This window comes from Musca autumnalis, unplaced genomic scaffold (genome assembly GCF_047663935.1).
Source record: "Musca autumnalis isolate F117 unplaced genomic scaffold, ASM4766393v1 scaffold_1, whole genome shotgun sequence".
Taxonomy (NCBI): domain Eukaryota; kingdom Metazoa; phylum Arthropoda; class Insecta; order Diptera; family Muscidae; genus Musca; species Musca autumnalis.
Genome location: NW_027411644.1, coordinates 76,401,161 through 76,418,562, shown reverse-complemented (window position 1 = coordinate 76,418,562; position 17,402 = coordinate 76,401,161). Strand labels below are relative to the sequence as shown.

The 17,402-nt window shown below is 35.8% G+C and overlaps 1 protein-coding gene across 1 annotated transcript; it reads left to right on the top strand.

Annotated features, from left to right (window-relative positions):
* Nucleotides 1–2,021: 2,021 nt before the first annotated feature.
* LOC141390626 (organic cation transporter-like protein) lies at nucleotides 2,022–12,823 on the top strand. Its single transcript, XM_073963571.1, has 5 exons — nucleotides 2,022–2,509; nucleotides 11,157–11,415; nucleotides 11,489–11,906; nucleotides 12,071–12,577; nucleotides 12,635–12,823. The coding sequence occupies exons 1-5, from the start codon at nucleotides 2,177–2,179 to the stop codon at nucleotides 12,744–12,746; spliced, it is 1,629 nt and encodes a 542-aa protein (XP_073819672.1). The 5' UTR covers nucleotides 2,022–2,176; the 3' UTR covers nucleotides 12,747–12,823.
* The last annotated feature ends 4,579 nt before the right edge of the window (nucleotides 12,824–17,402 follow it).

The window sequence follows — 17,402 nt, the reverse complement described above, 5'->3', positions numbered from 1 at the left end:
ATCCATACTAAAGAAAATGCTTCTTTTTAGTTTTTCATTTTGTGGTTCCTGGTGTTGCTGGTGGTCTAAAATGTACTTGTCATTTTCTCCCTTTTTTTTAAATATTTTTTTGTTTTTTTTTTTTAAATACACGATTTGAAAAAAAATCACGATTTCGATAAAATTTTTATTTAAAAATCCACGATTTGAAAATAAAACAGGATTTCGAAAAAATGTTTCTTGAAAAATCAACGATTTGGGAAAAATGAACAAAAATTTTCTTTAAAAAATCAACGATTTCGAAAAAGAAAAATTCACAAATTCGAAAAAAATTTTTCTTTAATCCACGATTTGAGATAAATTCAAGACTGAGAAAATGTGTTTCTTTTTAAATCCACGGTTTGAGAAAAATTCAAGACTGAGAAAATGTGTGTTTTTTTTAAATACACGATTAGAAAAAAATTCACGATTTCGATAAAATTTTTATTTAAAAATCCACGATTTGAAAATAAAACAGGATTTCGAAAAAATGTTTCTTTAAAAATCGACGATTTGAGAAAAATTCACAAAAATTTTCTTTAAAAACTTTACGATTTCGAAAAAAAAATCTTAGAAAATCCACGACTTAGAAAAAAAATCTTTAAAAAATCCATGATTTTGAAAACCAAATTTAGAAACTTCAGGATTTGAAATAATATTCTTTCAAAAGATCGATGATTAAAAAAAAATTAAATAAAAATATTTAGCAAATTCCCGATTTCAAAGAAAATCCGTGATTTGGATAAATATTCTTTAAAAAGCCACCGAATTGATTTTTTTTAAATCCACGATTTGAAAAGAAAAATATTCTTTAAAAACTCTACGGTGTGAGAAAAAATCGACAGTTATAAAAATGCATTATAATCCACGATTTGAAAAAAATATCCACTTTAAAAAAAAATTTATAAAGTTTGAAAAAATGTAATTCAAAAATCCAAGATTGAAGAAATATCTACAATTAAAAAATTTTTAAAAACTTTGGAAAAAAACTTTCCTTCAAAAATACACGATTTGACGAAATCGTTTAAAAATCCACTATTTCCACTATTTCCAAAAATCTACGATTTAGAAATATTCTTTCAAAAATCCACGATTAAAAAAATTATTTCAAAAATCGGAGATTTGAAAAAAATATTTTTTAAAAATCGACGATTTGAAAAAAATATTCTTTAAAAATCGACGATTTTAAAAAAATATTCTTTAAAAAATCCACGATTAAAAAAATTATTTCAAAAATTGAAAAAAATATGCTTAAAAAATACACGATTTAAAATATATCCTTAAAAAATCGACGATTTGAAAATAAATTATGAAAATAAAAACTCCACGATTTAAGAATAAAATCTACGGTTAAGACAAATTATTATGCTAGATTTATTTATTTTTTAATCCACACTAAAGAAAATGCTTCTTTTTGGTTTTTCATTTTGTGGTTCCTTGTGTTGCTGGTGGTCTAAAATGTACTTGTCATTTTCTCCCTTATCCCTTTACTTTAAAAAACTAATTTTTAAACGAACTCACACCACTGTTCTCTGCCTAGTTTATAATTACCAATAAAAACCAATGTTTGACATTATTATCCCAACTAAATGCGATATAATAACAAATAAAAAAGCGACAGAAGTCTCGAATTCGGAATACCTTTCAAGAAAATGAAAACATGCTACTGCAGGCCATAACAATAATGTGAATGATAAGAACTACTAAAATTTTAGTAAAATTATCATTTATTTGATATTTGTCTGATCAGGTTTTTGCAGATTCTTATCAGAACTAGAGATAGATTCCACATTGGGGGTATAACCCAAGACGATCACAAAACATTACAATGACCAACGTCATGAGAAATCGTACAACACTTCCACAACAAGGGTGCGAAAGTCAGCCGATTCTATTACCATAAAGGAAAGATAAAAAATGTTGTTGGATTATAAAGATTCCACGACGCAAGCGACGACAATTTACAGCCACAATATTAGATGGTTTTGTGTGATTTTAAGACCATGGCACAATAATAATCACAACCATTGTGAAATTAGACGATTGTTGGAGATGTGAAAGCAAAAAACGGAATATTTAAATTTCCCCAAATCAAAGTGAAATCCTAATAGAAGTATTGCCAGAGGAGTGTCGCTTAGATTGCGGAATAGTAAACATAATGGATTTCGATCGGGTCCTTGAAAAGTGCGGCAATTTTGGTCCATATCAATGGGTGGTCCTTTTGCTATTCGGTTATACGAATATAATGTCATCGATGCATTATTTCTCACAAACATTAATTAGTTTCACACCGGAGCATTGGTGTTATCATCCCAGCTTGGAAAATAAATCATTTGAGGAAATCAATAACATTTATCAACAGTTGCCTAGTCCTCATTGTACTTTGCTGGATAAATTGGAGGAGAACGGCACAGCTGTGCCAGCCGAAGGCTTATTATGCCGCGAATGGATTTATAAAAAGGAAGTTGATTATGAGAGCATAACAATGGAGGTAAGCTGAAGAGAGATTTGTGTTAAAATATTGCATTGAAAAAATGTTTTTTTATTGTTAATGGTATGCTCTTAGGATGGACTGAAGAAAAAATTTCTATAGAAAAATCCATCCTCAGGATACAGAGGGAAATTTGTCTATAGAAAAATGTGTCTCAGGCTACTGAGGAAACTTTTTCTATAGAAAAATCCATCCTCAGGCTACTGAGGAAACTTTTTCTATAGAAAAATCCATCCTCAGGCTACTGAGGAAAATTTTTCTATAGAAAAATCCATCCTCAGGCTACTGCGGAGAATTTTTCTATAGAAAAATGTGTCCTCAGGCTAGTGAGGAGAAAAAGTGTCCTCAGGCCACTGAGGAAAATTTTTCTATAGAAAAATGTGTCCTCAGGCTACTGAGGAAAATTTTTCTATAGAAAAATGTGTCCTCAGGCTACTGAGGAAAATTTTTCTATAGAAAAATGTGTCCTCAGGCTACTGAGGAAAATTTTTCTATAGAAAAATGTGTCCTCAGGCTACCGAGGAAAATTTTTCTATAGAAAAATGTGTCCTCAGGCTACTGAGGAAAATTTTTCTATAGAAAAATGTGTCCTCAGGCTACTGAGGAAAATTTTTCTATAAAAAATGTGTCCTCAGGCTACAGAGGAATATTTTTCTATAAAAAAATGTGTCCTCAGGCTACTGAGGAAAATTTTTCTATAGAAAAATGTGTCCTCAGGCTAGTGAGGAGAAAAATGTGTCCTCAGGCTACTGCGGAAAAATTTTCTATAGAAAAATGTGTCCTCAGGCTACTGCGGAAAATTTTTCTATAGAAAAATGTGTCCTCAGGCTACTGAGGAAAATTTTTCTATAGAAAAATGTGTCTTCCGGCTACTGAGGAACATTTTTCTATAGAAAAATGTGTCCTCAGGCTACTGAGGAAAATTTTTGTTTTGAAAAATGTGTCCTCATGCTACTAAGGAAAATTTTTGTTTTGAAAAATGTGTCCTCATGCTACTGAGGAAAATTTTTTTATAGAAAAATCCATCTCAGCCTACTGAGTAAAATTTTTCTATAGAAAAATCCATCATCAGGTCACTGTGGAACGTTTTTCTATTATAAAATGTGTCCTCAGCCTACTAAGGAAAAATGTGTCCTCCGGCTACTAAGGAAAATTTTTCTATAGCAAAATGTGTCTTCAGGCGAATTAGGAAAATTTTTCTCTACAAAAATATGTCCTCAGGCTACTCAGGAAAATTTTTCTATAGAAAAATCCATCCTCAGGCTACTGAGGAAAATTTTTCTATAGAAAAATCCATCCTCAGGCTACTGAGGAAAATTTTTCTATAGAAAAATCCATCCTCAAGCTACTGAGGAAAATTTTTCTATAGAAAAATCCATCCTCAGGCTACTGAGGAAAATTTTTCTATAGAAAAATCCATCCTCAGGCTACTGAGGAAAATTTTTCTATAGAAAAATCCATCCTCAGGCTACTGAGGAAAATTTTTCTATAGAAAAATCCATCCTCAGGATACTGAGGAAAATTTTCTATAGAAAAATCCATCCTCAGGCTACTGAGGAAAATTTTTCTATAGAAAAATCCATCCTCAGGCTACTGAGGAAAATTTTTCTATAGAAAAATCCATCCTCAGGCTATTGAGGAAAATTTTTCTATAGAAAAATCCATCCTCAGGCTACTGAGGAAAATTTTTCTATAGAAAAATCCATCCTCAGGCTACTGAGGAAAATTTTTCTATAGAAAAATCCATCCTCAGGCTACTGAGGAAAATTTTTCTATAGAAAAATCCATCCTCAGGCTACTGAGGAAAATTTTTCTATAAAAAATGTGTCCTCAGGTTACAGAGGAATATTTTTCTATAGAAAAATGTGTCCTCAGGCTACTGAGGAAAATTTTTCTATAGAAAAATGTGTCCTCAGGTTACTGAGGAAAATTTTTCTATAGAAAAATGTGTCCTCAGGCTACTGAGGAAAATTTTTCTATAGAAAAATGTGTCCTCAGGCTACTGAGGAAAATTTTTCTATAGAAAAATGTGTCCTCAGGCTACAGAGGAATATTTTTCTATAGAAAAATGTGTCCTCAGGCTACTGAGGAAAATTTTTCTATAGAAAAATGTGTCCTCAGGCTAGTGAGGAGAAAAATCCATCCTCAGACTACTGAGGAAAATTTTTCTATAGAAAAATGTGTCCTCAGGGTACTGAGGAAAATTTGTCTATAGAAAAATGTGTCCTCTGGCTACTGAGGAACATTTTTCTATAGAAAGATGTGTCCTCGGGCTTCTAAGGAAAATTTTTCTATAGCAAAATGTGTCTTCAGGCGAATTAGGAAAATTTTTCTCTACAAAAATGGGTCCTCAGGCTACCGAGGAAAATTTTTCTATAGAAAAATGTGTCCTCAGGCTACTAAGGAAAATTTTTCTATAGAAAAATGTGTCCTCAGGCCACTGAGGAACATTTTTATTTTGAAAAATGTGTCCTCATGCTACTGAGGAAAATTTTTCTATAGAAAAATCCATCTCAGGCTACTGAGTAAAATTTTTCTATAGAAAAATCCATCATCAGGTTACAGTGGAACTTTTTTCTGTTATAAAATGTGTCCTCAGGCTACAGAGGAAAATTTTTCTTAGAAGATTGTGCCCTTGGGCTACTGAGGAATTTTTTTCTATAGAAAAATCCATCATCAGGTCACTGTGGAACGTTTTTCTGTTATAAAATGTGTCCTCAGCTTACTAAGGAAAAATTTTCTATAGAAAAACTTGTCCTCAGGCTACTAAGGAAAATTTTTCTATAGAAAAATGTGTCCTCAGGCTACTAAGGAAAATTTTTCTATAGAACAATGTGTCCTCAGGCTACTGAAGAAAATTTTTCTATAAAAAAATGTGTCCTCAGGCTACTAAGGAAAATTTTTCTATAGAAAAATGTGTCCTTAGGCCACGGAGGAAAAATTTTCTATAGAAAAATGTGTTCTCAGGCTACTGAGGAAAATTTTTCTATAGAAAAATGTGTCCTAAGGCTACTAAGGAAATTTTTTCTATAGAAAAATGTGTCATCAGGCTACTGAGGAAATTTTTTAAATTAAATTTTACTATAGAAAAATGTGTCTCAGGCTACTGAGGAAAAAAAAAGAAAAATTTTTCTATAGAAAAATGTGTCCTCAGGCTACTGAGGAAAATTTTTCTATAGAAAAGGGTGTCCTCAGACTACTGAGGAAAATTTTTCTGTAGAAAAGTGTGTCCTCAGGCTACTGATGAAAACTTTTTCTAAAGAAAAATGTGTCCTCAGGCTACTGAGGAAAATTTTGCTAGAGAAAAATGTGTCCTCAGGCTACTGAAGAATTTTTTTCTATAGAAAAATGTGTCCTCAGGCTACTGAGGAAAAATTTTCTATAGAAAAATGTGTCCTCAGGTTACTGAGGAAAACTTTTTCTATAGAAAAATGTGTCCTCAGGCTACTGAGGAAAATTTTGCTAGAGAAAAATGTGTCCTCAGGCTACTGAAGAATTTTTTTCTATAGAAAAATGTGTCCTCAGGCTACTGAGGAAAAATTTTCTATAGAAAAATGTGTCCTCAGGTTACTGAGGAAAATTTTTCTATAGAAAAATGTGTCCTCAGGGTACTGACGAAAAATTTTCTATAGAAAAATGTGTCCTCAGGCTACTGAGGAAAATTTTTCTATAGAAAAATGTGTCCTCAGGCTACTGAGGAAAATCTTTCTATAGAAAATGTGTCCTAAGGCTACTTAGGAAAATTTTTCTATAGAAAAATGTGTCCTCAGGCTACTGAGGAAAATTTTTCTATAGAAAAATGTGTCCTCAGGCTACTGAGGAAAATTTTTCTATAGAAAAATGTGTCCTCAGGCTACTGAGGAAAATTTTTCTATAGAAAAATGTGTCCTCAGGCTACTGAGGAAAATTTTTCTATAGAAAAATGTGTCCTCAGGCTACTGAGGAAAATTTTTCTATAGAAAAATGTGTCCTCAGGCTACTGAGGAAAATTTTTCTATAGAAAAATGTGTCCTCAGGCTACTGAGGAAAATTTTTCTATAGAAAAATGTGTCCTCAGGCTACTGAGGAAAATTTTTCTATAGAAAAATGTGTCCTCAGGCTACTGAGGAAAATTTTTCTATAGAAAAATGTGCCCTCTAGCTACTGAGGAAAATTTTTCTATAGAAAAATCCATCCTCAGGCTACTGAGGAAAATTTTTCTATAGAAAAATCCATCCTCAGGCTACTGAGGAAAATTTTTCTATAGAAAAACCATCCTCAGGCTACTGAGGAAAATTTTTCTATAGAAAAATCCATCCTCAGGCTACTGAGGAAAATTTTTGTATAGAAATATCCATCCTCAGGCTACTGAGGAACATTTTTGTATAGAAAAATCCATCCTCAGGCTACTGCGGAAAATTTTTCTATAGAAAAATCCATCCTCAGGCTACTGCGGAAAATTTTTCTATAGAAAAATCCATACTCAGGCTACTGAGGAAAATTTTTCTATAGAAAAATCCATCCTCAGGCTAGGGAGGAAAATTTTTCTATAGAAAAATCCATCCTCAGGCTAGGGAGGAAAATTTTTCTATAGAAAAATCCATCCTCAGGCTATTGAGGAAAAATTTTTCTATAGAAAAATCCATCCTCAGGCTACTGAGGAAAATTTTTCTATAGAAAAATCCATCCTCAGGCTACTGAGGAAAATTTTTCTATAGAAAAATCCATCCTCAGGCTACTGAGGAAAATTTTTCTATAGAAAAATCCATCCTCAGGCTACTGAGGAAATTTTTCTATAGAAAAATCCATCCTCAGGATACTGAGAAAAATTTTTCTATAGAAAAATCCAACCTCAGGCTACTGAGGAAAATTTTTCTATAGAAAAATCCAACCTCAGGCTACTGAGGAAAATTTTTCTATAGAAAAATCCATCCTCAGGCTACTGAGGAAAATTTTTCTACAGATAAATCCATCCTCAGGCTACTGAGGAAAAATTTTCTGTAGAAAAATGTGTCCTCAGGCTACAAGGAAAATTTTTCTATAGAAAAATGTGTCCTTAGGCTACTGAGAAAAATTTTTCTATAGAAAATTGTGTCCTCAGGCTACTGAGGAAAGTTTTTCTATAGAAAAATGTGTCCTCAGGCTAATGGGGAAAATTTTTCTATAGAAAAATGTGTCCTCAGACTACTGAGGAAATTTTTTCTGTAGAAAAGTGTGTCCTCAGGCTACTGATGAAAACTTTTTCTATAGAAAAATGTGTCCTCAGGCTACTGAGGAAAATTTTGCTAGAGAAAAATGTGTCCTCTGGCTACTGAGGAAAATTTTTCTATAGAAAAATGTGTCCTCATGTTACTGAGGAAAATTTTTCTATAGAAAAATGTGTCCTCATGTTACTGAGGAAAATTTTTCTATAGAAAAATGTGTCCTCAGGGTACTGAGGAAAATTTTTCTATAGAAAAATGTGTCCTCAGGGTACTGAGGAAAATTTTTCTATAGAAAATGTGTCCTCAGGCTACTGAGGAAAATTTTTCTATAGAAAAACCATCCTCAGGCTACTGAGGAAAATTTTTCTATAGAAAAATCCATCCTCAGGCTACTGAGGAAAATTTTTGTATAGAAAAATCCATCCTCAGGCTACTGAGGAAAATTTTTGTATAGAAAAATGTGTCCTCATGTTACTGAGGAAAATTTTTGTATAGAAAAATGTGTCCTCATGTTACTGAGGAAAATTTTTCTATAGAAAAATGTGTCCTCATGTTACTGAGGAAAATTTTTCTATAGAAAAATGTGTCCTCAGGGTACTGAGGAAAATTTTTCTATAGAAAAATGTGTCCTCAGGGTACTGAGGAAAATTTTTCTATAGAAAATGTGTCCTCAGGCTACTGAGGAAAATTTTTCTATAGAAAAATGTGTCCTCAGGCTACTGAGGAAAATTTTTCTATAGAAAAATGTGTCCTCAGGCTACTGAGGAAAATTTTTCTATAGAAAAATGTGTCCTCAGGCTACTGAGGAAAATTTTTCTATAGAAAAACCATCCTCAGGCTACTGAGGAAAATTTTTCTATAGAAAAACCATCCTCAGGCTACTGAGGAAAATTTTTCTATAGAAAAATCCATCCTCAGGCTACTGAGGAAAATTTTTGTATAGAAAAATCCATCCTCAGGCTACTGAGGAAAATTTTTGTATAGAAAAATCCATCCTCAGGCTACTGAGGAAAATTTTTCTATAGAAAAATCCATCCTCAGGCTACTGAGGAAAATTTTTCTATAGAAAAATCCATCCTCAGGCTACTGAGGAAAATTTTTCTATAGAAAAATCCATCCTCAGGCTACTGAGGAAAATTTTTCTATAGAAAAATCCATCCTCAGGCTACTGAGGAAAATTTTTCTATAGAAAAATCCATCCTCAGGCCACTGAGGAAAATTTGTCTATAGAAAAATCTATCCTCAGGCTACTGAGGAAAATTTTTCTATAGAAAAATCCATCCTCTGGCTACTGAGGAAAATTTTTCTATAGAAAAATCCATCCTCAGGCTACTGAGGAAAATTTTTCTATAGAAAAATGTGTCCTTAGGAAAAGTTTTTCTATAGAAAAATGTGTCCTCAGGCTAATGTGGAAAATTTTTCTATAGAAAAATGTGTCCTCAGGCTAATGAGGAAAATTTTTCTATAGAAAAATGTGTCCTCAGGCTACCGAGGAAAATTTTTCTATAGAAAAATGTGTCCTCAGGCTACTGATGAAAATTTTTCTATAGAAAAATGTGTCCTCAGGCTACTGAAGAAAATTTTTCTATAGAAAAATCCATCCTCAGGCTACTGAGGAAAATTTTTCTATAGAAAAATCCATCCTCAGGCTACTGAGGAAAATTTTTCTATAGAAAAATCCATCCTCAGGCTACTGAGGAAAATTTTTCTATAGAAAAATCCATCCTCAGGCTACTGAGGAAAATTTTTCTGTAGAAAAATGTGTCCTCACGCTACTGAGGAACATTTTTCTATAGAAAAATGTGTCCTCAGGCCACTGAGGAACATTTTTCTGTAGAAAATTGTGTCCTCAGGATACAGAGGAAAATTTTTCTATAGAAAAATGTGTCCTCAGGTTATTGAGGAAATTTTTTCTATAGAAAAATGTGTCCTCGGGCTACTGAGGAAAATTTTTCAATAGAAAAATGTGTCCTCGGGCTACTGAGGAAAATTTTTCAATAGAAAAATGTGTCCTCAGACTACTGAGGAAAATTTTTCTATAGAAAAATGTGTCCTCAGGCTACTGAGGAAAATTTTTCTATAGAAAAATGTGTCCTCAGACTACTGAGGAAAATTTTTCTATAGAAAAATGTGTCCTCAGGCTACTGAGGAAAATTTTTCTATAGAAAAATGTGTCCTCAGGCTACTGAGGAAAATTTTTCTATAGAAAAATGTGTCCTCAGGCTACTGAGGAAATTTTTCTATAGAAAAATGTGTCCTCAGGCTACTGAGGAAAATTTTTCAATAGAAAAATGTGTCCTCAGACTACTGAGGAAAATTTTTCTATAGAAAAATGTGTCCTCAGGCTACTGAGGAAAATTTTTCTATAGAAAAATGTGTCCTCAGGCTACTGAGGAAAATTTTTCTATAGAAAAATGTGTCCTCAGGCTACTGAGGAAAATTTTTCTATAGAAAAATGTGTCCTCAGGCTACTGAGGAAAATTTTTCTATAGAAAAATGTGTCCTCAGGCTACTGAGGAAAATTTTTCTATAGAAAAATGTGTCCTCAGGCTACTGAGGAAAATTTTTCTATAGAAAAATGTGTCCTCAGGCTACTGAGGAAAATTTTTCTATAGAAAAATGTGTCCTCAGGCTACTGAGGAAAATTTTTCTATAGAAAAATGTGTCCTCAGGCTACTGAGGAAAATTTTTCTATAGAAAAATGTGTCCTCAGGCTACTGAGGAAAATTTTTCTATAGAAAAATGTGTCCTCAGGCTACTGAGGAAAATTTTTCTATAGAAAAATGTGTCCTCAGGCTACTGAGGAAAATTTTTCTATAGAAAAATGTGTCCTCAGGCTACTGAGGAAAATTTTTCTATAGAAAAATGTGTCCTCAGGCTACTGAGGAAAATTTTTCTATAGAAAAATGTGTCCTCAGGCTACTAAGGAAAATTTTTCTATAGAAAAATCCATCCTCAGGCTACTGAGGACAATTTTTCTATAGAAAAATCCATCCTCAGGCTACTGAGGAAAATTTTTCTATAGAAAAATGTGTCCTCAGGTTACTGAGGAAAATTTTTCTATAGAAAAATGTGTCATAAGTCTACTGAGGAAAATTTTTGTATAGAAAAATGTGTCCTCAGACTACTGTGGAAAATTTTTCTATCGAAAAATGTGTCCTCACGCTAGTGAGGAAACTTTTTCCTCACTGATGAAAATTTTTTGTGTTGTTTTGTTTACCTACAAAAAGAAATTTCTCTTTAAAATTAGAGATGTTTTCATAGGACCTAGGCCTCTCTTAATATTTGCGGGGATTTGTTGTGATCACAATCAGCAGTGATACCTTAGGATAACGTTTGGAAAATTTTTGACTCCATTTTCAGTGGGTTTTTCCCACAAGTGGTAATTTAACAGTTGTTTTCATTATTTTGGTGAAGTGATTTTTTTACCTTATAAGATTACATGGATGTTTTCTTCATTTCAGTTAAATTGGGTTTGTGACCAAGCTTTTAATAATGCCGTTGGACAATCATTCTATTATATTGGCGCTGTTGTCGGGACCATCACTTTTGGATTTTTAGCTGATAAAATTGGTCGCCTACCAGCTATAATTTTGAGTACATTATCGGGAGGTATTGGTGATTTTCTAACATCCTTTGTTAGTTCTGTGCCAATGTTTGCGCTGTGCCGTTTCATATCGGGACTATCGACAGACACGTTTTATGTTCTCATGTATATATTGGGTAAGTAGGAAGGAAAGAATATGCTGTGCTATTACCTCACCCCTATTGTTACCTCAAATTATTCTCTTCCTAGCCTTCGAATATTTAAATCCCAAGAAACGTACCTTTGGTCTGAACATAACACCAGCTGTCTTTTATTGTACTGGCCTAATGCTCTCCCCCTGGTACGCAATGTGGGTCCATACATGGCGTTATTATTTATTGGTAGCCTCAACTCCTGTCCTACTGATATTTGTTTATCCCATGCTAATATGTGAAAGTGCCAATTGGCTATTGACCCGCAAGAAATACGATCGTGCTGTTAAGTGCCTTAAGCGGGTGGCAAAATTCAATGGCCGCAAGGTGGAGGAAAGTGTATTCGAGGAATTTGTTGCATACTATAAGCACAAAATTGAAATAGAGGAGGAGAAAATGAAAAACAACGATACATTTTGGGGTATGTTCAAGACGCCTAGGCTGAGGAAGTTTACCATTATTTTGCTGATTAAGAGGTAAGTTGTGCTAAAGAAAGCCCTCAGATCGTCTATTAAAATGGTCTTCAACCAGTGAACTATTCATTATAAGGCCTTCAAGACACCCTCCTGATCTTCTCCGACCGAAGTAATCGCTTCACATTAGGTTCCGATAAGAAACTTTCTTCTTTTCCCCGTTTCAGCGTCATCATAACCATGTCATTTGATATTGTTTCACGTAATATGGAAGGATTGGGTTCGGAACCTCTCAAACTGTTTTCCTATACGTCAGCATGTTATGTCCCAGCGGGTCTGGCAATTATTGCCTTTCAAAATATTATCGGACGCAAAGGTATGGCAAGCATGTCGTTGCTACTTGGTGGCATTATAACAGCTATAACGGGATTTTTGGTGGCATTTATGGATCCAAAAGTTAATGCAACTTTACTGGGCATAATGGTGGGCTTGGGACGTTTTGGTGCCGTGGTGGCCTATGATGCTGAGGCTCAATATTGCACTGAAATTATACCAACCAGCGTTCGTGGTCGAGGTGTAGCCAATATACATGTTATTGGTTATGGGTGCAGTTTCCTAAATGCTTATGTCTTGTATTTAGCGAATTTTTATCGTCCATTGCCATCGATTTTCATAAGCGTAATGATGTTGGCCGGCGCAGTGCTGTGTTTATTTTTACCGGAAACATTGAATAAGTAAGGAAAATGTGTAACTGTTGTTGTAATTATTATTATTTGGTGTATTTTTTCCAGAAAATTACCAGATACCCTCAGTGATGGCGAAGTTTTTGGCAAGGGTGAAAAATGGTATTATTTTCCATGCTGCGGTAGCAGAGGCGAGAGTAAAGAGTCTGGCGATAACTGAAATACTCATCGGAAATAAAGTACAACATTTTAGATATTTTTTAATTGAAATAAAATTCTAGAAATTTTACTGACAAATTTCTGGGTAACAGTTATGTAGCCCCAAAGAAGACTAGAGGGTTCTTCTATGAGGGCTTAATTTGTATTGTTACATTTCCGAGGCAGAGTTTTGTAGCCACATCTAAGATTAAATACCAATTTTTAGGCATTTTGATACGATAATGAAGCTAAAATCTCGAAAATACCGAAAATTGGGAGGTTGCGGTTTATGGGGCTATATCAAAACTTGGAAATGTACTTTCAAATTTCTGGGAGAACATTCTGTAGCCTTTTTATTTTATAGGAAATCTCACGTGAGGACTTCTATTCTATAGGAGACCTCACATGAAGCCTTCTATTCTATAGGAGACCTCAAAAGAGGCTTTCTATTCTATAGGAGACCTCACATGAGGTCTTCTATTCTATAGGAGACCTCACATGAGGTCTTCTATTCTATAGGGGACCTCACATGAGGTCTTCTATTCTATGGGAGACCTCACATGAGATCTTCTATTCAATAGGAGACCTCACATGAGGTCCTCACATGAGGTCTTCTGTTCTATAGGAGACCTTACATGAGGTCTTCTATTCTATAGGAGACCTCACATGAGGTCTTCTATTCTATAGGAGACCTCACATGAGGTCTTCTATTCTATAGGAGACCTCACATGAGGTCTTCTATTCTATAAGAGACCTCACATGAGGTCTTCTATTCTGTAGGAGACCTCATATGAGGTCTTCTATTCTATAGGAGACCTCACATGAGGTTTTCTATTCTATAGGAGACCTCACATGAGGTCTTCTATTCTATAGGAGACCTCACATGAGGTCTTCTATTCTATAGGAGACCTCACATGAGGTCTTCTATTCTATAGGAGACCTCACATGAGGTCTTCTATTCTATAGGAGACCTCACATGAGGTCTTCTATTCTATAGGAGACCTCACATGAGGTCTTCTATTCTATAGGAGACCTCACATGAGGTCTTCTATTCTATAGGAGACCTCACATGAGGTCTTCTATTCTATAGGAGACCTCAAATGAGGTCTTCTATTCTATAGGAGACCTCACATGAGGTATTCTATTCTATAGGAGACCTCACATGAGGAGGCCTTCTATTCTATAGGAGACCTCACATGAGGTCTTCTGTTCTATAGGAGACCTCACATGAGGTCTTCTATTCTATGGTAGACCTCACATGAGGTCTTCTGTTCTATAGGAGACCTCACATGAGGTATTCTATTCCACCGGAGACCTCACATGAGGTCTTCTATTCTATAGGAGACCTCGCATGAGATCATCTATTCTATGGGAGACCTCACGTGAGGTCTTCTATTCTATAGGAGATCTCACATGAGGTCTTCTATCCTATAGGAGCCCTCCCATGAGGTCTTCTATTTTATAGGATACCCCGCATGAGGTCTTGTGTTCTATAGGAGACCTTACATGAGGTCTTCTATTCTATTCTACAGGAGACCTCACATGAGATCTTCTATTTTGAGGACTTCTGTTCTATAGGATACCTCACATGAGGTCTTCTATTTTATAGGATACCCCACATGAGGTCTTCTGTTCTATAGGAGACCTCGCATGAGGTCTTCTATCCTATAGGAAACCTCACATGAGGTCTTCTATTCTATAGGAGAACTCACATGAGGTCATTTATTCTATAGGAGACCTCCCATGAGGTCTTCTATTCTATAGGAGACCTCACATTAGGTCTCCTATTCTATAGAAGACCTCACATGAGTTCCTCTATTCTATAGGAGACCTCACATGAGGTCTTCTATTCTATAGGAGATCTCACATGCTATTCTCCTATTCTATAGGGGACACCACATAAGGTCTTCTGTTCTATAGGAGACCTCATATGAGGTTTTCTGTTCTATAGGAGACCTTACATGAGGTCTTCTATTCTATAGGAAACCTCACACGAAGTCTTCTATTTTATAGGAGACCTTACATGAGGTATTCTATTTTATAGGAGACCTCACATGAGGTCTTCTGTTCTAGACCGGAGGCGATACGCTGTCAGCTAATTAGCACCATCTGGCAAGAAGAACGCCTAATAGTCGGTCCTCAGGTAAAATACGCAACCACCTCTCCGAACAGTTTAGTAGCAAAAGAAGCTTCAGATTCGGGAAATGTTTATCCTCTACCTCTCCTGTATTCCGCCCCCTCCAGACGGCATCGAGATCGTAACGTATGCGGAAGATTGCACGATCCTGGCGTCAGGTACCTTCCCTGTTGACATCTGTGAGAGACTGAACTCCTATTTAACCGATCTTACCGAGGAATATGCAGATACCCGCCACTAAATCTACGGCCACTCTGTTCACCATATGGACGGCGCAGTATAGATGAGTGTTGAATGTCGTGGTCGATGGTAGCAGAATTCCGACCACAAATTGCCCCAAAATTCTAGGGGTCACATTTGACACTACGTTCACGTCATCTGCGCATGCCGCTGTTATCTGCGACAAACTGAAATACAAGGTCCTCAAGTCACTAGTCGGCAGTACTTGGGGTGCAGATAAAAAACTTTGTCTGTGGTAAGCTATGCGGCGCCAGTTTGGTCCCCGAACTTAATTGATAGGCATTGGAAAGAGATTCGAACTTGTCAGAATGCCGCCCTGAGAACAGCAACCGGGTGCCTCCTCAATTCCTCAGTGGACCATCTACATGAGGAGGCAAAGATTCTTTCAGTACAGCAGCACAATGAGATGCTTTTGTTGCAGCACTTGCTCGGGTGTTACCGTAAGAGCAATCCTAATCACCATCTGCTGGCTAGGCCCGACACACCCAGGCATATCACGAAGGATATTCATGCTCTAAAGAGGAGGGTCCAACAATATGGAAGATAACCCCTAGATCAACAGGCATATCAGGCGGGTCTGAATTAGAGCTGGCAAAAAATCGATGGCACTATCGATAAAATCGATTGTTTTTTTAAAATTAAATATCGATAGATAGTTTTGCCTATCGATATTATCGGAACAAAAACCCGCAACCCAAAACTCATTAAAATAAATAGAAATTTCGCTGCTTTTCGGTTTTGTGTGTGTGAGAAAATAAGCCCGTAGTCACACGTACATATTTTTCGGAAAGGTAAAATGTATTTTTTTAATATTTTTATAAGATAAAAGCAATTTTTTATTCTCCTTTGCATTTCTGTGAACTACTTGTGCAAAATGTCAAGAAAAGCATTGACATTTCCGCCATTTTCATCTCCAAATTAATGGTGTTGACAGCTTACCGATAATATCGATAGTAATCGATGTTTTAAACTATTATATCGAAAATATCTAATGTTGGGAATATCGATGGTTTGCCAGCTCTAGTCTGAATAGCATTCACACGGACGCAGTTGCTAAGGCTATAAGTAAATTAGGTATATATATTATCATGTACAATTTATATATCCCGCGAAGCGATCAGCTTGTCTGCAGGAATAAAGTGTGAATAAAGTCCTCGGTGTGCATCCCCCATCTATCGCAGCAGAGGAGTGTCTGCTGCCACGACAAACCAGAGCAGTTTTGGCTAAACTACGCTCAGGATATTGCAGTCGCTTATATTCCTATTGGGCAAGTATCGACAGTACCGAGCCCAACATCTGCCCAGTATGCGGCATGACACACTGCACCTTTTCAACTGCCCTGCTAAATCTACTCATCTAACTCCAGTGGATCTGTGGTTACATCCCATTGAAGCAGCCACTTTCCTGGAACTGGAGATAGATCAAGAGCCAGATTGAGCAGAAAAACGCAAACAAACAATAATAAACACTGTTACAGCAGCAACAAAAATGGGGTTTTGGCCAAGAAAATCGATTTCTGAACCACTGTGCGTCGTATAAGCAAGGATATGTACCAGCCGACCGACATTGATATGGTGAAACATATCGAGCTACAGTGATTGCGTAGGCTGGATCACGTCAAAATGATGGTAGAGATGCCTCCCTCAGAAAGGCATATAATACGAGCCATTTGTTGGTATAGCCAATGTTTCCGTTCTCGGAATTTGTTGTATTGGAAAGAAGGTTTTGATTTTATACCAGTAAGGAAAGGATCAAAGTCGGGCGGGACTGCCTATATGATACCCTACACCACTGTGACTGATTTCGATATAATATGGTACACTTATTGTTAGACCTCCCCCGCCGGGGATAACGATCTTGGCGCGATGCGGGTGCTAGACGCCACAATCTTCCCATTCAACTTCTTACAGTGTTGAACTGGGTGGTTGTGACCGACCAAAGGTTATCCACTTCTACTGTCACGAACCAAAACAGTGCACTGAAAACCCACAATGTACATCTGGAATGTGTGACACATATTTGACATATTTGGTAGCGATCTCCTATAAAAGTAATTCTGAGATCCCCTAACACCGGTGTGTAAAGCGACCATCGGTGTTCTCAAGGTTTGTAGTTAGGGTACACATTGTATTTGAACGGAGCCTCGTTGATACCTGGGCGACTCAACGTGTAATTTTCATGCCCCTGCCGTGGTAAGGAGGCTACGCCACCGTGGACCTCAGTTCCTCCACAACTCAATATCCCATGGACATACGAACTTTTAATAAAAAAAAAACCAAAACCCTCAAAACGAATCTTCGA

Bases quoted from the DNA above. Each gene is read 5' to 3' on its own strand.
- LOC141390626 (XM_073963571.1), top strand. From the start codon at position 2,177: ATGGATTTCGATCGGGTCCTTGAAAAGTGCGGCAATTTTGGTCCATAT. The intron at 11,907-12,070 runs GTAAGTTGTGCT...TCCCCGTTTCAG, and splicing joins ATTATTTTGCTGATTAAGAG to CGTCATCATAACCATGTCAT. The intron at 12,578-12,634 runs GTAAGGAAAATG...TATTTTTTCCAG, and splicing joins TTACCGGAAACATTGAATAA to AAAATTACCAGATACCCTCA.